This window comes from Crassostrea angulata, chromosome 10, assembly GCF_025612915.1.
Source record: "Crassostrea angulata isolate pt1a10 chromosome 10, ASM2561291v2, whole genome shotgun sequence".
NCBI lineage: Eukaryota > Metazoa > Mollusca > Bivalvia > Ostreida > Ostreidae > Magallana > Magallana angulata.
Genome location: NC_069120.1, coordinates 49,448,122 through 49,467,732, shown reverse-complemented (window position 1 = coordinate 49,467,732; position 19,611 = coordinate 49,448,122). Strand labels below are relative to the sequence as shown.

At 33.9% G+C, this 19,611-nt stretch overlaps 1 protein-coding gene across 7 annotated transcripts in view; it reads right to left on the bottom strand.

Moving 5' to 3' along the window:
• Nucleotides 1-468: 468 nt before the first annotated feature.
• LOC128166377 (high-affinity choline transporter 1-like) overlaps nt 469-19,611 on the bottom strand; it is a 28,456-nt gene continuing 9,313 nt past the window's right edge. The window contains exons 3-12 of one of the 7 annotated variants that reach the window (XM_052831491.1): nt 18,194-18,309; nt 17,422-17,548; nt 13,609-13,719; nt 12,216-12,467; nt 4,885-4,992; nt 3,867-4,022; nt 3,342-3,490; nt 2,824-3,106; nt 2,300-2,529; nt 469-1,654 (exon numbers count right to left, since the gene is read on the bottom strand). In XM_052831491.1, the coding sequence (XP_052687451.1) occupies nt 992-1,654; nt 2,300-2,529; nt 2,824-3,106; nt 3,342-3,490; nt 3,867-4,022; nt 4,885-4,992; nt 12,216-12,381 (1,755 nt within the window). In that variant the 5' untranslated portion in view covers nt 12,382-12,467; nt 13,609-13,719; nt 17,422-17,548; nt 18,194-18,309 and the 3' untranslated portion in view covers nt 469-991. Of the gene's footprint in view, nt 1,655-2,299; nt 2,530-2,823; nt 3,107-3,341; nt 3,491-3,866; nt 4,023-4,685; nt 4,704-4,731; nt 4,858-4,884; nt 4,993-12,215; nt 12,470-13,608; nt 13,720-17,421; nt 17,549-17,977; nt 18,124-18,193; nt 18,310-19,611 lie in introns of those variants that run through there. The other 6 variants (XM_052831490.1, XM_052831493.1, XM_052831494.1 and 3 more) reach the window with 6 other exon arrangements.

The window sequence follows — 19,611 nt, the reverse complement described above, 5'->3', positions numbered from 1 at the left end:
TCAAATTGTTAATTCCAAATGAATTTACAAATTACAATTAAAACACTGATTAGCATGACTTATTGCCGAAGGATGAAAAAATAGAAGGTAGTAGTCCTAGCAAATGCCCTGAAGTATCCATCACCATACAATACTGTGGAATCATTTAAATTCCTGGGGGCCAATTTTCGTGGATTTTGGGTTTTTTGCTTATTCATGGGGATGTTAATTAGTGGATGCATCGGTTTTCAGTTTCAATAAGCCTTTCAAAATTTGTTTTCGTTGTGGATGTAAACTCGTGGGGGAGGGCTAACCACGAAAACCACGAAAATTGAGCCACCACGAATTCTAATGATTCCACAGTAACCAAGATTAGGAGGTTTTCTATCCATCTCATAATAAAGCGTCATAATTCAAAAAACAGAAATTGCTAATCATCTCATTTTAAAAATCCCACTATTCCAAATGCATTAAAAAAAAGAATTCCACTCTGATGCTGAAATTTTTATTCTATAACGACAGGTGTACTTGTTTCACGTATACCAGCTGGCAAAAATAATTCACATAACAGAATACATGAATGTCCATCACATGAATTATCAAATCAGTTCAATAACTGTTGACTGTGTGAAGGGTTTATTATTTATTCAGGTTGCTTTCAGTTTACATACCCTTTATTTTTAAAACACTAATATTACTAAGGAAGTGTCAAGAATACCAATATTACTACATATTGGTCAATTAACAATTCTCCATAGGGAATATTTTCTTCTCTACTTTCTAGATTTAAAAAGCATGTCATTTTCAATTTTCTCTCTTGTTAAGAAGGTAGGCAATATACTGCAAAAAAAATTCCATTCATTTGAATCTTCAGAACACAGATACTTCATGACATAAATGCATCACATTTTCTTTCCTTTCACAATACTGACTGTTGACATCCACACGCAGTACAACAAGATGTGTAGTCCTAACTAAACAGCTCTAATTCATTGCAAAGAATTGTCGAGTCTTACGAAGACTCTTTAGGGACGTCACTTTCCACACCTTCATACGATGACAAAAAGTTTGTTTTTTCACCATCTTTTCCGTCTTTGGCAGCAAATTTCTCAACAGCTAGCAAGTCATCCTGGGAAAATTTCAACGCTGGATTTATTTTGCCGCCGTTCACTTCAGTCGGAGTCATTGCTGTCAATTCAGACATCTTGTTTGAAGCGAGTGCAATTGTTTCCTCCGGAACGTTAACGATACACATGAAGACATCGTACTTGGGAGGAATCAGTCCATGCTCAAACACGTACTTCAAGGGATAAGAAATAAGTATGATGGATGAAAACGACAGCAGCATGCAGAAAGTCTTAAAGGGAAACAACTGAGTGTTGGTTTCTTTGTCGTACCAGGGGTACTTGATCACTGCGGGAATACCCATGCTGCTCTCCCCTCCCATTAGGCGGAAGAACCATCCGATGACGAAGCCGCCGAGAGATCCGTAAGTGTTTGTTCCCTTCAGATAAATTACGCTGACCAGCTGCGGGAACAGGATGACGTACACCAGGTCAGAACAGAGATACCACAGCATGTAGATGGAGTCCACCATGATAGCCATGATCGTTGCTAGGATACCCACTCCAAAGATGCTAACTCTCATCACGTTCACTATCTCCTGCTCCGAAGACTGGAATAATATTTTTTTGAAATTATCTCTATTTGAAAATATTTTAGTCGATAACTTTAAATTGTTTTTCCTGCTTCCTGCAAATACCTTTTACCGGTATATAAACTATCCTTACAAACATTTTCTTCATATTATTTCTCAATTAGTTATTATTTCTTAGTTTTATCTGGCTTTCCAATAATTTTTCGGTTTTGTTTAAACTTTAATTATTTATGATATCTTTTATTACTAATTGCAGAGCCTAGCACATCAAAATTAACATTCAAAATTGAATAAATGTGAATAAACTTCATATTAAAAGTAGAATACCCATTTTTTTTTATGTGAATAAAGTTATTCCCCTTGAATGCATTGAACAGTTATAGGATTAATCAAGGAGGTTCACTGGTCAACAAATGAACCATCAGATCTACCTTAAATTTTATGATGTAACTTATTTAGCTATTATTATTATTAACTATTATTTAGTAAATGAACCTCAACATATTTAACCTTTTAAATTTGGGAATTTTACTATATTTTTGTATGGAACTCCAAAGTAGATCAATTAGACAATACAGTCTTAAAGTGGTCACGGCCATCGAGCCCTCCAAACCCTTAGTTTGACAGAATCAGTCAGTAATTTTCGACAAGTTTATCCTGTACCTGTTGTCTGAACAGTAACTTGTAGATGTTTCTGGCGAACATGGAGCTGGCCGACAATATGGAGGAGTCGGCTGATGACATCACGGCAGCTGACACCGCCCCCAGACCGAAGAAGGCGACCCAGGGGGGAGTCAGGTACTGCATCACCATCGGCAGGATCAGGTTCATGTCCTCTTTAGGGATCGGGAACTTCCGATGATCCCTCAGAGTGTAGTCTGTGTTATTCCAGTCTGTAATGTGTACATATACAATTACACATGCATCCAAGTGTTTCAAAGTACACGTATTTAATAGGTATCTGAAATATATCTTAGAGTTTATGAAAACTTTTCCAAACCTCGTATGTAAAGATATAAGACATAATTTTAAGACTTTTATTTAGATCAGTTGGTTAGGGAAGAAAGCATATTGTTTTCAGGATTTAATTGTATTTGATCCACTATTAAATACCACACCTCTATAAACAAAAAACTTAGGTTCCCTTGAAATTGATCTCATCATGGTTGATGAGGCCAGTACATTACCTGTATTTGTTGCTATAGCACCAATCAGAATGGAGGGGATCGCCATGACGACACATCCTACTCCTGCCACATAGGACAGGATCTTGGCATTGAATGCCGACTTGGCAGACAGGACTCGCTGGAAGTACACCTGCCATGGAATCCCGCCAAAGATCAGCAGCAGCATCCCGTCCAAGTACACGCCCGTGTACTGGCGATCGACCGACTTGATCCACATAGCGGAAGCATTGACGGAGATGTCGCCGACATTTGGATTTGTCATAGCAAATGGAATGGTTACCCACTGAAAGAAACAGTGACTAAGTTAAGAGAAAAGGAAACAGCAAACTTCATTTAAACACAGATACATTAACAACTTCCCAGATTGGTGCAATTCAATATCAATATTATAAGTTGTTAAACAATCTCTTTAGATTCAAGACCTTTTTCATTCCCACTTTTGTTTGCAATCCAGTTGTTAAATGAAATAGTTTCTTTTCCAACTTGTCCCAACACAGCAAAACCCATGATAGACCTACCAGTCCAAAGAATATACAGAAGAGCTGTACTACGTCTGTGTAGGCAACGGAGTACAGTCCCCCAAACAAGGTGTAAAATACGGCAATACAGGCAGACACAATGATTGATGTCTTCACATCGATGTCGATTATCACGGATATTGTAGCACCTGAAAGACAACAGTCTCATCACTAATGTTCAAGGATATTATATAACTAGTGGAAAGAAAATGCTGCATGTTTGATTATTTTTTTTAAAAGTAAAGCTTTTTAAAACAAAGAGACATCTAACACTATTGATATAATTAACAGTTTTTCAATTCCATAGGATATTGATTGATCTTTTTTATTTTTCAAAAATTCAATATAAAACACATACTTTATATGTATATAAACATCTGATAGTACATTTCATTATATAGCGTGAATATTGATATATTGATCAATTTTATAGCAAAGCCACATCTAAAACTCTTCAACTATTGAGAGAGAGGACAAGAGAAAGAGAAAGTGAGAAAGAACTGAGCCTCGGTCTAGATATCATACCAAGAGCAGCCAATATGGCTGCCGTCCAGAACACCTCCCCCAGCAGGGCGGGGATGTAGAGCAGTCCCCCCATCCTCTGTCCGTACTTCAGCTGAAAGGGGTCCAGCATGGTCACGTACCCCTCTGTCCTCATCTTCTCAGCAAAAAACAGGCCACCTATTGATAAACATATCAATCATATATAATTAGTTGGTCAGTTAGTTTAATATACACCATCTCTTTAATCTTAGGCGGAAATTTTCACAAAGTTCGTGAATAAAAAGGTGAAGGGAGTCTAGGGGTCTTGCTTATAGCTACATTGTGTTGAAATGCAATAATAGCCGAGTAATTAAGGAATTATAGGCAGGGGAATTCCCCGCCTCCCGGGTCTTAGAGACAACCCTGAAATTTCTCCCCATAAACCAAACCATGTTGCATTGTTGTCATACCCAAATAGGCATGGATATGGCTTGGCCACAAAAATTAGTTGTCTGGAACCAGATTATCTCCAGTAAATTGCAAAATAAAGATGTCACCAAAACAAGTTGGTTTACAGTATAAAGCTTAACAGACAATTTATAAGTCAGATAGGTACATGGACTAAAACAGTCTGAAAGAAAAGGTCTGTAATAAACATCACTTATACTCACTCTGTAAAGCCCACTATATTGTGAGTAATAGAGCCTAAGACAGTGAGATAATTCCAGTAACAGAATATACCTGTACTCAATGACCATAAGACTGAGGGCATATCCATACTGAAGGCATATCCAAATGTATATCCCTGTACTTATCAAACAGAGGACTAAGGGCATATCTAATGTATATCCCTATACTCACCAAACAGAAGACTGAGGGCATATCTAATGTATATCCCTATACTCACCAAACAGAAGACTGAGGGCATATCCAAATGTATGTCCAGGTACTCACCAACATAGGACTGAGGGCATATCCAGATGTACATGTATATCCCAGGTACTCACCAACAGAGGACTGAGGGCATATCCAGATGTACATGTATATCCCCGGTACTCACCAAACAGAAGACTGAGGGCATATCCAAATGGAGCCTGACACCACAGCAGGCCGTCTTTGTAGATGTACTCAGCTGTACCATTAATGAAGCCACCTCCCACCCACGTTGCTATTAAAAGATAACCAATTGCATTTAATTGGACCAATTTCAACATTCAAATATTATTAGCATGTTTGAAAGGTAATGAATATCAAAAGAAACATTCTATAATCTGTATTAAACTATTACATGTACCTTAATCTGAGTTATTTGTTGAAATTTGCCCTTAAATTTTTTTGTTTTGTTCCTTAAAAATTAAAATTGAATACTCATGCATCATTAAAGCAGTTATTTTCCTGCATTTATTTTAATGTAATTACATTTAAACTTAAATATTTTAATACATATTAATTAGAAACTATTTTTAAGAGGTTATTTCTTATTTTAAAAAAAACTTCTTAAATAGATATCCAGAGGCAACAATATCCAGGTCAGACATACTTAAGGGACAAACTAGCTTTACTATCCCAGAAACATACAAAACAATAGACCCTTTTCTGTCTCGTGGGTAACTCTATGTACGATTTTAACTTAATTTTCTTCAAATTTTTTTTGCACCCATTTTCACTTGCACAAATAATGGCCCCTGAGTCTATTTTCTTCAACACATTTTTTTTTCCTAGATGAATGTATATCTATAGCTTAAATTGGGTTCCTCCCAATTTTCTGTTCTACCTACAACCCAAAGAAATTATGGTTCAATTACACTAACTATGAAATCCTTCCAAATATACCGTACATAGCCTCCATTACCTTCAAAGAATCCTTTCATTTTTTTCTTCAAATTATAGCCTAGCTCTGAACTGTTTTTATCTAAACATAAAACCTTGTTACAACATGCAAGGCAATATTAATGAACACCTATAATTGGATTTATGGGCAATAAGGAAGTCTTATGCCTAGCTAGTTTGCTGACAAAGAAAACCCTGTAAAACTAAAGAAATGCTATCTAATGCAAACTGTAACAAAAGATAAAAAAGAAATAAAGAATAATAGTTGATCATAAATATGAAATACTGCAAAGGAATATATTGATCTATGAAATGGAAAACTCTGGTAGAGGAACCTTGATAGAGTATATCTTTTATTTTGCACCAAGCATCGAGCCTTTAGTAAGATTGTGGCTTCTTGATTTGTGGTATTCTGGCTGACATGATAATCCAATATCCCATTTAACAAGACAACAGATGAACAGACACTGATTGTATCCTTTACGAGGAAAGCTGAAAATCTCTGAAAAGTCTCCATGTCAGAGGGAACATTTCATTTTTAACCATTAGCTATTTCAATTGATTGAGTTCCTCTCTCTCTCTCTCAAAAAAAGAAAGCAGCAAGATTTGAAGTCTTTTCCTGGCAGTATGAGGAATGAGGCTCTTTACCGATATTGACTATAATGAATCTCGCCAATTGAGTGTCTCCGTGAAATGTTTGTCTCATTAGTACTTCCTGAGCGCACTCTCAACATTCATTTCAAACGCTCTTTCAGCATTCATTTCAAAGTCAGTAACAGCCACTGGTTAAATGGATGGAAGCAACGAAAAACTGCTGATTCAGACCTTGCATACTTTTTTTTTTATAAATAATGTACCAGCAAATAAAACAAATTGTAATGAAACTATTCTCAACACATCATTTGCAAACTGCTGATTCAGACCTTGCACCCTTTTTTTTTATTTTTTATAAATAATGTACCAGCAAATAAAACAATGAAACTATTCTCAACACATCATTTGCATATTGTCTTCTTTGAAGTGGTTTTGTTGGGTGCATTACGTCTGTTAAGCAGAACACACTTCACACATACTAGATATCTGCCAGACACTCTGAATACTGTTTAACTTTTCAATTTAATCCCGGCCCAGTGTTAAAAATTTCATGATTTCTCAAAAAGTACCAATTGCGGTGGTTTTAATTTCATGCTGAAAGAAATGCATGGCGCAATGATCCAACCAACAATATAAGCATTGAAAGATTTTTGAAAACTAATGTTATTATTCACATTGGTTTAATTTCACAACAAAATTATAAAATGCAAACTAGTGAAATTAAAACCATCATGATCATTTGTGTCTTTAAGGTGGATCACTACACCTTGAAATATTTTCTCAAGTCAGCAGAAAATTACTTGATTATGAGAGATATCATAACCTTGGCTTTCACACAAGATTAAGCCTTTCTGGCCAAATGGTTTTGAGAAGAAGATTCTTATATAATATCATAGATTTCTCCCAAACTATTCCATGTAAAAAATCCACACACCCTTTTTAAATATTGCACAAGGGCAATACAGAGGGCATTCCATTAGCTGTGTTTATAATGCCTCGGCTCAATCTACAACACACGCACACTTCAAGTGACACTCAGACTCCACATAATTGTCCAAACAGCTCTCTCACATGCTCAATTTGTTTCTTTGTACTCATCTGCTTAACCTCTATCATTCAAAAACCAGACAATTGAAGTTTGAATGAGATTGCAAGGTTGCTTTTTGTTAAGTCTTAATTTATCATAAATGTGCAATCATGCAATGTTGGGTCACTGTGGAGGAAATTGATTTTTTGGTCTATCAGCTTCTGGTTGCTGGCTAGCAGCATGCACTTTGTCGACCATCAATGACATGCTATCTGAAGTTCTTAGGAAATCACCATTAAATAAGGAGCAATACTGCCGTTTGATATTCTGTTTAATTGCCACCGTTATACATAGCAAAAGGCTTGCCTATCCAAAGCTTGGTAAAATTCCTTGAGTTTTGAAAGCCATTTGACATCCAAGGAAAAAACATCATCAATCTTTCTGGTATCATGCAATACGGTTCCAATTTTCCTTGATTTGCTTGAGAAAATTGGTCTAAGATTAGGCCATAATTTAAAGAAATGACAAAAAATCAGATAGACTCTGATTTAGGCATAATGCTTTGCTACAAACTAGCATGTAAGAGCAACATTGCATGTAATTAATGTGAAAATGGGAAACTGACTTTTGGTATGTGGGTGTCAGATGCACCAACATTGGTTGTCATTCTTGACAGACAGATGGACAAACATAACTTCTGAAAATTTTCATAAAGTACAATCATCATTAAATCATTCTGTTCACCCATTAGTAAGAGCACAGGACATAGCACAGCTACTACTATAACAATCCATTCAACTGGTATTCAGATGAGGTACAATTTCCATTTTCAGGAGGTGACATTGAACTGAAACTTATTGAACATGGAGAGAGAGAGCGAGAGAGAGAGAGAGAGAGAGAGAGAGCAAGCATATGCATATAATTCAATCAGAATATGTATTTGACCTTTAATTACGCTGACCAGTATCACTGAAAGCATGGTGTTGGGCTAATACTTCAGCAGAAATTAATCAGACTTAAGTGTTTCCCTGATATTGCCGACAATGTAGATGACACTTTGCTACAAATGCATCACTTTCCTCGACTGAGCTGTCAGAGTTCCCTTCTAACTTGGGTTAAGGAGTCCTATTAATGGTTGTACATCTCTTGTAACAATGGAGGCAATGGATGAATTCCCCCAGAAACTGTAATGTTCTCCAGTCATTAAGGGGACAGAATCTCTTGCTCATTTATTGATCTGCCCAATGTCTGTAAGTTATGAAGAAACTTACAGAGCTAGAAAGCAGCAATTTTGACCACAAGAAAAGGACCTCTTGTAGATCAGTAATCTATATAAGTGAAGCCAATGTCTGCCTCCAAATTATACACTGTTTCTCATCGTCTACATATTCAAAGGGATCAATTTTTTCATCCTGATTAGTTATGAAACTACTGATTGTCTCACAAAAATTCAATATCCAATCGGAAATTGCAGCCGATTCACGATCAGTGGTAATACGTCGCGGACAGCAATACTGAAATTACAGACTTTGAAGGACATGTACGTTTTCAATTCAGCTTCTATGTATGACAGAATCACTGGCTTCAACTATTTAGTATTGGCAGACTATCTAATGCTGCAATAATCTAAAGCAATTCCCATTCTGCCTCTGAAGGACATGATTAGCCAAATTACAATAATTAGCACAATCCTTTAAAGGTGTAATAACACATCATCACAAAATGGCTGACCGCTGATCGAAACAACATTGCATTTTATTTAAAGGATTTTATGCACTGAAACATAATGTAATATACTCCATAGATGAGTGGATAAAATGTCGGACTTGTGAACCGTACATCCCGAGTTTGAATCCCGCAGCTAGGGGCTTTTGGTGTTACTTACTGGAATAATTATTTTAGATATTCATTTTTTATCCCCAAACTGCAAATTATTTGCTTATTTGACATTTGTGCAGTTTATTTATCATTATATCTTTCATAACAAAAAATCTCCTGTTAATTTGAGTGACTTTTTCTAGGTGTGTTATTCCACCTTAAGTAATAAATAGCAATATTATAACAATACACTCTGATTTTATAAAACCAAGCTAGTTTATGATAGAGATTCTAAAATTAATTTTTATACAACTGAAAAGTTGTAAAGAGATTATTCTTCAGATTGATTAAGATTGGATGTGATGTCTGATGGGACTTAATTGTTAATTAGGGCCCTTTTCATCCTGTCTCTTGGGGGAATCTGACATGAACAAAATGTTTCCCTGACCATAAAGAGAGAATATCTAGATGGCTGGTGAGTATGACACCCAATGTGTTAACATATCTAATCAATTATTCATTCAGACATTTTGTCTGGCCAATCTTGCCTTTGATCTATTGGTCTAATTTTATTAGATGAAGACCTCGATCTCCAAGGTACTCAAACTTCTGACAAAAATAACAACAAAGCAAACATTGGATAAAAGAAAGTGTTTAAGAAGAATCAGGACCCTTGACAAGGAAATCTTTCTTCTATTCCAACAGAATTTAATTAGCCTCGTTAAAGGTACATTGAAGGAGCTTGACAAATTATTACGTTATCTTCTTGTGACATTAAGCACACTGATTTGACTATAAAATTGTTTCCTCTACACAATTACAGCTCGATTTCAGCCTCTGAATTGCACTCCATGACAAGTTAAGTTGATTTTAGAGATATCCTCAACACAGAATAAAATGGCAATGATGCCGGAATGGTTGCTATGGAAAACAGCAGTTGATATTCTCACTATTATTAGAAATGGTTTAGATGATCCTAAACAGTTTAATCAAAGAGATGAAAATCCAGACGACTTCTGCTGCACTGAGTGAATACCTAAAACACCCAAATTTTCCCCAAATCAGTGCTGAGTACAGTTACACTATCATTATTGTACCTACATTCTTAGTGTTTATTTTACTTTTTTCATTTATTTCATTACATAGAAAATCCAAATGTCTAAAGTGGGGACATATCTAATACTAATATCCAAAAGGATTATCATTCCAAACTTGTCATGGGCAGATAATTTGTAGAGAAGTTGAACTGAATGTTAAATTGTAACATGTGGTCAGTGAAAACTATTTAATAGCTGTTTGCTCATTGTTTAAGATTTATATTTTGATAATTATCATTTATAACTATTCTTAAAAATAAGAATAACATGTAAAAATTCTGCAAACTTTGATACAAGTAATCAGTCAGAACAAATTGTGATTAACATATTGGCAATTCTGCAATCAACTGCCATTCCTAATATATATTAGTGCCTGGATATGAGATTAACTGGTTATCACTAAACGATCGATAGGATACAGCTTTGGCCATCTAATAATAATCAGCTCAAATCAATAATTAAAGGACTGTATTTGATATGGTCACATATCTGCCCCCAATTTTAAAATGGCATCGTATCAAAATCAAATCTTTTCAAAGGGACCTAGACACGATTTCAGATGAAAATTTTATTTTTGATTTTTATGTATGAAATAGTTTACTTGTGCATTTTGAATGATTTACCAAAATTTGAATGTTAGAAGTCCTGTTGCAAGCGAGATACTGAGGAAAGAAATTGATGTTATGTTAACAAAGCTCGAGTCTTATATTTGTTTACAAATAATGTACAGTAAACAAATTACCATTTCTTTGACAAAATAACTTGTGGGAACAAAATAAACTAATTCAATGTGGTCATAAATAATTTTATCAACAACAAAAAGCAACTTTAGATTAAAAACTTATACTAATACAATACATATGTAAACAATAACAGGACCAGGGCTTTGTTTACAAAACAATGAATTCCCACCTCTGTAACTCGCTTGTAACTCGATATTTGACTTTCAAATTTTGACAAAGCATTGAAAACATCCATATTGACCATTCTAGACATTAATCAAAGTACTGAAGAACTGACGGGAGTTGATTTTGTCAATGTTTATTTATTTTAAAATCAATGATATATTATTTTGCATGACAAGTACATGTAGTTTCTAATTTGTATTTGAATTACGCACATTTTTGGACTTTTTCGACAAGAATGTCGAGAAATCCCCATATGAATCATGTTAAATAATATTTAAAGATAAAATTAATTCAATCAAACTATGTATCATTAATAAAAATATTTCTCGAAAATTGTATGGATCCAACAATATTGAACTCTCATTCAACCAAACGCTTGGCTGACACCGTAAATCTCCGACAAGCAAGAGAGACTCTATGCTTGTTGGAGATTTACGGAGACAGCCGAGTGTCGAGTTGAACGAGACTATATTGAACTCTGGCGTAGGAATACATAAGACTACAAAAAATATCTAAATTGTTCGTACCATTTAAAATCTGACTATTTTCAAGGTATTTCAAAATAAGTTTCCTTGAAAAACAATGCTTTTGCACACATTACATCGAATTTATCAATTATTTTCAAGAACTAAGTCTTGTCAGCAGCGATGATTTGTGCTGAGGTCCAAACACTGTTTCACTTTCGGTTTGTCCGAGTAACTGCATAGGAGAGTTGATTAAAATCAACTCCCAAAAATGAAAAAAATAAATTTCGAAAATTTTGAGCTAAATCGTGCTCAAGTCCCTTTAAAACATTATACAGAGGATGTCTATCACTTTTTTCTTGACAAAGTCATCATTGTCCAATAGCTGTTTATCTATGACGTCAATAGAATGGGCTAATTCCTACGACTTTGCCAAAAAATTGAAATATTGTCATTTTTTCTTCATTTTTTGCCTTCAGAAGTATAAAGCGCAGGTCTGCTCAAGTACGATTTTAGCGTATTTTTTCATTCTTGTAATTATACACATCATGGTTTTAAATTGTACTTGAGCAACACATGCGCTTGATGCAATTCAAACAAACCAAACAACAGTCTTTGACACAATATTGTTTGTGACCGACATAAGCACTGACCTGTCATAGTGAATACCCCCACCAGGATGCCAATATTCCTCCCTGCCAGCATCACATTTTCGCTGTCCGTCTCCCCTCGGGATTTCCGGGCGGCCCATAGTCCGACTCCCAGTATCAAAATGTAAAAGACGATGACAGCGACGATGCCCACCACATGGACTCCCATGGTAATGGCTGATGAGAAGGTGACCTTGTAAACCAGACAACTGAAGGTCAAAGGTCAGTCACCTAAAGGTCAACCGTGGAAGGAGTCTCTAAAGAAAAGAACATGAAGCCTTCTATCAGTGCTGAGAACAGCAGAAATGGGAAACCAGTGTGACTTGATGCACCTGTAATTTCCCTGAAACCATTAATTTCATTTCATGCTCAAATCTATCTGCAAGACACAGTTTCACACATACAAACAGTACTCAGATGTTGGCTTCAGGCTAAGTTATAACATTCATTTATACAATTAAAAAATTCTCATAATTGATGTTTGATATGATGTTTGAGTTTTCATTTTCAAGCAAATTTTGCTTGAGTGCTCTATTACTTTTTTAATTTACACAAGGTTTTAGACCATTCGATTCCATTTGAGCACCAGTAAATGTTCTATAAATTAAAAGGAGAAACTTGTTTCAAATTAGAACATAATTTTATATAATAATTTTTTTTCAACTACTTTTGAATTGTTAAGCAGTTGCTGTATATAAAATATCAATTGATTAACATAATACATACTCTTTGCTAGACTATAGTTCATATTCATAGTTGCATAAAATTGTAAAAGAAACGGTTCATTATAATTGTGTTTTCGTTCATGGATTTAGGCTTCTGAATCAATAAAGAAAAAAACCCAGCAAATGCTGGTGGCTTGCTGGTCACAAAAGATTTCTTTGTTAAACCTCAAGATAAAGGACCAATTTCTGGTGTCAGAATATCAGACGCATGACCCCAGGTGTACGAACAGATCTAAAAATTCCCATTCAGTGATGCTGAATTAGCTCAGGAAAACAACCACCTAGATAAATTAAATTACATGCATGACAATTTTTTCAGTCTGGACATTTTTCTTCCAATTTTGTTTAAAAATTTTCCTCCAATATATACGGTACTTCTTTTTAAAAATTGGACATTCTTTTTCCAATCTATTTGAAAAATTTTCCTCTAATATATAATTTATTTTTCAAAAATCATTAAAGAAATGTCTTCTGCTCCAGGGATAGTTCTGCAATACAAATCTATATTGGAAAACAATTACTAGTGTTTATTCTTGTTCCATAATTGATGAAGAAGAAACGTTATTTACAATTCAATCTAATTAACTGATGATGAGAAGTGATTCCAGTCAGCCAGCCATGCCTATTGATTGTCAATACTTCGTTTATTATTTTAATTAACCAGTACTCACTAACTTGCTAGTCTGATCAGGATTTCAACGACTCCATTTTAGTTTATTTTAGGTCTGGAAATTCGCGGCCTCCAATTTTCACTAGCTAATTGTCCAAATATTGCCAAGTAGCTGGAAAAAAATTCATTTTAATTTCAATAACAAAGTCAATTATTTCTCTTGTTATAATGTTCTTTAATTGGCTTTGACTTCTTATTTATATATTTTGTCTTCTACATGCAAATTAACACCTTACTTAAGAAAATCACTAGTAACTTTCCACTAGGTATTTCCACCTGACTATCATATTTTTTCAATTTTATGTCAGTTACATTTAGATACATGTTCGGTCATTCAAAAGTACCTTATAAATGTTTTAAGTAGATTAAGAATATTTATAAGTATCATAGTTTCATTTCATTTTCTTCGAAAAAAAAACAAGTTTGGAAAACTAAATAGCATGCACAGATCTAGAAGTGGAGACACCCACCTTGAAAATTCAAATTTTTTAAATGTACATAGTAAAATTAACAAAAGTATGCTTCATATACAACCCTGGCAAACGTAAATGAATATCCCTCGTACTGACTGCCTCCCCCGCCTCCCCCCCCCCCCCCCCAATAAAAAAAAGAAGAAGATTGTCTTGATCCACTCATGAAAAACAGCATCTTCCCAAGTCCATGGTTCCTACTCTACTTCTCGCCTTACAAACCTAGTTCTTCTCTTTGTGAGGAGATCAGTGGATCAGAATCCATTGACATTGACTTTGGAAGATGGAAGAACAGTTATTAACAAGTGAAAAGCTGTCAATGTGACAGCAAACCGGGTTTTCTTTCATGTGAACTGTATCCATAATCCATGCAAAAGCTGGTATTTTTTTCATAAATTATCAGAAATCAAAATCCCAGCAATATGCACACCTCTGATATATGTACAATTGATCTGCAAAAGAACAACTTCCTATCTTGAAAACTGTAGGAGGAGTTATCCGTACAATGAGGGTACCCTTTTGGCAGCCGCCCACCATTTTCACCATTTTAATAACAGGATTTTTCAGTTGGAAAACCCTGTTAACAACTGTCTAAGTAAAATTACATTAATCAATGACTCTTATCACAGACTCTGATGGAAAAAGGCTTGTAATAATAGTGTGTGTGAAACTGATAAATAAATTTTCAAATAGCTAAACACAGACTCTGAGCAGTATGCACCCCTGTAGTTACACCAAGACTGCAGGTACATATCAACGTGGAAGTTCTTAACACTCATTGTCCTTGACACTCTTAGACATTCTTAAAACTTGAATTGATTGATTTCTTTTAATACCTAATATGACATGGTAAAATTAAACACATACTGATCTAAGTATGCTTCATTCAAGACATTAAGTTACACTAAATCTACTGACAAAGAGGATTCAAACTTGAAACCTTCCAGATTAAAAACTCATTGACAATTAACCGACAAAAACTACTTGACAAAATGTGTTCATCAGTTAAAGCATCTTAGCCAAACTTGCCAAACTTGGGTGCATGACCTTCTGTTCATCATCTTTCAAAAAATTAAAAAAGAAGACAGAAGATGATTCAATTAAGTGGTACCCCTTATTGGCTCACATAAAAGCATACGTTACATCAAATTTATACCAAACAGAATAATTATCACCTCCCAATTCGTTTCTCATATAACACTTAATATTTACAGGATTTATTAAAAATACCGGTATACAAAACTTGACTATTTTTAGATCTTTTTTCAAGTGAATCTAAAAAAACATTTTAATCAACTCTCTCATTCACAATCAATTTTTCCAAAGAAAAATTACATGAACAAATAATTTCAATGTATTTGTTCCAGAATATTCCTCAAATTTCAGCCAAATTTGATGGCTCTCTTTAATAATTTCTGAATTTGCTCCTTAATCTGGAAATTATTTGGTCCTCCAAATCAAGTGAGCCCTTCGCATAATCTCAGGCCAATTTCGTTGTCATGCAGGATCGGCCCAGAATCCAATAGATACAGTTCTTCCAATATCTTGGCAATTTTCGAAATCTTCAGAATAAAAAATACCATTGGACAACTTTGGTGGCTCTTGATAGTAGGGAATTGAATTGATTTCCTGTAGTTGGCACGTCCGATGACTGGGGCCCCTTACAGCATTGGCTAAATACGGGAAGAGATTTTGTAAAGCAAGTGTAAACAAAATGGCTAACACTTCCCTTGCTTTCATTGATTAGGTGGAGGGGGATACTGTGTCTGACCAAGATATTGAACAAACAAAAAACCAGAAAGATTGAAAATGAGCGATTAATAACTATCGAAAAAAGAAGTGTGTTAAACACGATTTCAATCTGAATCAAATTAACTAAGATAAAACTCTTAAAAGAGGCAATTTAAAAGTGAAGGCGGTTTGATCCTGGCCTTCGTCTATTCATAGTTTCATACATATTTCATAATTTCATAGTGTACACCACTATATGTTTGACAGAAATTACTTACTGGGCTGGAAAAGAAATTGTGCAGATATTATATACCGGCCGGTACAATTTGTAGTTAATGTAGCACTAGCTTTACGGCTATTTAAAAAAAAACCTCATATATACATTAAATGAGTAGTATAAATATATACATGCAGAATGTTGTATATAATTAATTATATAATAGATCAATAGTTGATGCAACATGCAACAAATCTATGAACTAAAACATATCAAAGAAGTATTTAAAACATATAAATAAAGTTCAAGATTTTCACTGAATTTCAATCAACTCATACTCAAATCTTTTTTTTAATATCAAAATTAACAAAATCTTGAGAGAAAAGAGATTTGTGGAATGGGTGTCTCTTAATTAATTTAACTTTTTAAATCAATGATTTAGCAATTTCGAACAATAATAATTTCAATGGGCAGAGTTGGTCCAAACTGCATCAATAAGAACCTCAGCAAATTTACATCCAATATTCAAAACAAAATTTGCTTTGTACACATTCAATCTAGTACATCTACTAGAATTAACTTAACCAGTGTCTCTACATATGAGTATGCTGGTGCACAAGCTGTATACAAATAAATAAAGTGACCAAAGGCATTGTTGTTCCACAAATTTTATACATCTATTAGAATAAATTTTATAGTTATTAACTACTTTGAAACTTCAACAAAATTCATTTTTGAAAAATAAAATTGGAATTCTGCCAAAGGTCATAGTGTAAAGTAAAATCTCCCCCTGGTTTTGGTCATTATAACCCCTGGTAAGAAATTCTTTTGCATGGAGCTGCCAAAATTAGTAGTACATGTACCTACGTACCATTATTATATTTAAATAATAAATCCTAGTGTGAAACTCAGTCAATAAGTAACAGCTGATTGAAAAATAAACTTAATTTGTACATGCAATTCATTCAATCAATAAAATTCATTAATCTCTTAAAAAATATTAGTAATGTAGATTATAATTTCAAAGGTTTAAAAATTCCAATGAATTAAGACATAGATTAATATATTCATATAAATCAAAAGTCATCCACCATTCAAATCAATAATGTAAAAAGAGACTGTTCTCTCTTATCATAGAGTTCATTTATAAAATCCTTCTTTTATTAATTCATCGATGATTTTTGACATTTTGATTAATTTTTACATGTAGTTAAAAAAATCACAAGATTTCTCTGCTCTTGAAAAAAAAAAACTCTTAAGAATAAAACATGCATTTTTAAAGTCCTTGAAATTTTTTTCTTAATAGAGATATTTCAAATTTTGAGATTAATTTACCCAATATACACATTTGTAACTTTGAAATTTGGGAAAATTTTACAAAATCTATTATAGTTACCTTGAACTTTGTTTACTCCATGAAATGATGACTTAACTAGGTGCTCCACTGCAGTGAAAACTTGGTGAGATTCGACTGGTTGTGTACCCACATCAATGGAAAGTGAACGATACTTCAGCACTTTTATCTATAAAGTGAAAAAACTCCGATAAGACACTAGCAGTCAGAAACCACACAACTTCTTGTCTTGTTATTGAAAGTTCCGAAGTGTGGCATGAATTTTAACAAAAGGTGATGGCCCATAGGAAATGTCATTGAGAATCAATTTTTTCTCCTCATAAACTGCATGCTTCTATAGACACAAATATGGCGGTCAATAGGGAACTCCTTGGAGAAAACAAGATCAATTCTTGATTGATAGATTTCATGTCTGAATTGACAGAAATTGCAGGATTTAAGACATCGCTAAAAAGTCCGCTCACATGTAAAACAATTAACGAGGGAATGCCGATACGCAGTGCAACCATCGGAAAATCATTATTGGTCCTAAAATTTCTTTCAATAATGCTTATTATCTTGATATTGAACATAAATGCCATCGGAAATTTTTACTTACTTTTCCATCCAAACAATGAGACCTATCTTTCTCCTTTTTTTTCTTTTTTTTTTTACTTTGCTTTAATAATTTAGTTTTCAGATTTAAAATATCTTGAAACAGTTAAATCATTTGATAGTCTATTTCTGGACTGTATGTCTGTAAGTATTCCTTTAATGACACCCCCTCACTTAATTCTCTATGTAAAGACAATCACAAGGCCGCCTCACTACTTACACTCATTATCTTTATTTTTGGAGTCTCATCTTTACGTCACAAAGAGAAAAAAAAAATCAACAGCAGGTTCTTCCCACGGAATTGATTGGCTGCTTACGGTCTGATCAAATGAAAAGCTGAAAAACGAATCACTTGAAAAATTCATTGAGTATTTAAACTTTAAATTATTGACGAAAGTGAAAACACACACACCAAAAACGGAGTTATATCAACCAATTGGTACACTCCTTTTCCTTTCTAAGTAATTAAATATTACTGATTTCTTGAATGTGGATTAGAATAGATGTATGTATAGGCCCACACAATTTCAACCACATATTTTTAGATTGAAAATATGAATCTAGTAACAACTTTTCAATTAATTGAGAGATGTAGTTTATAGGTACTTCTGATTTTAAACAGAAGAGGGTATACATATATTTTAGTCATAGGTAATCAGAGCCTGAGAGGGATGCTAATGGCCAATTAATCATAAAAAAAATTCTTTTATATTAAATACCATGATAATTTTATATCAATATTGCATATGACACTCTTAAACATTGCAAACTAGAAATCAAACCTGATAAAGAAGTGACAGTTCTGCCATTAACTTTAATTTAATTCTTAAAGAGAACAGAACATTTAGCAGATTTCAAAAGAGAAAATTCTCATATCAACTAAACTTTACAAAATGAAAGAAAAAGTGAGCAAGCTTACATACCCCACTCTCCCCAATTACTTGATCAAGATACACAAAATGAATGGCAAGGTATGCATATCAAAGACACAAAATAACTTGATGAGGAGCATAACCCCCAAAGAATTATCAGCTAAACATTTTTTGCAAATATGCACATTTATTCCTCTGTAAAAAATAAAATCAAAATTTAAAAGGGCCAAAATTTTCTGAAAAATAATGGTATTTCTTGGTTATGGGCACATGCATCTACGCATTGCGTCCTAAATGCCTATAAAGTTTCACTAAATTCCATGCAGCTGTTTATGAGGAATTAAGTTTTTAACATGTTCATTACTTTAGTAAACATAAAGCCAAAATTTAAGTTCATATGGGCTGATTATATTCCAAGAAAAATAATGGAATCTGAATTCCCTTGTAAAATGCACATCCACACATTTTTTTCCTAAATACATACAAAGTTTTTCTTAATTCCATTCAGTGAACTGACTGACAAACTGGTCAAAAACATAATACCCCTCACAACCTCATTGCGTGGGGTATAATTACAGTGCATAGTATTAACCTTCTTTTCATTGCAAAGACTATATTTCCCAATTAGATATTAAATGGTTTATGTGGACAAAGTTATAGCAATATAAAGTTTATTCTTTAAAGCTTAAATAAATTAAGGCATTAGTAGACTGGTTCGCAGTGAGAAATATTTTTGACTTATTAATCAGGGGTTCTTGGGAAACTC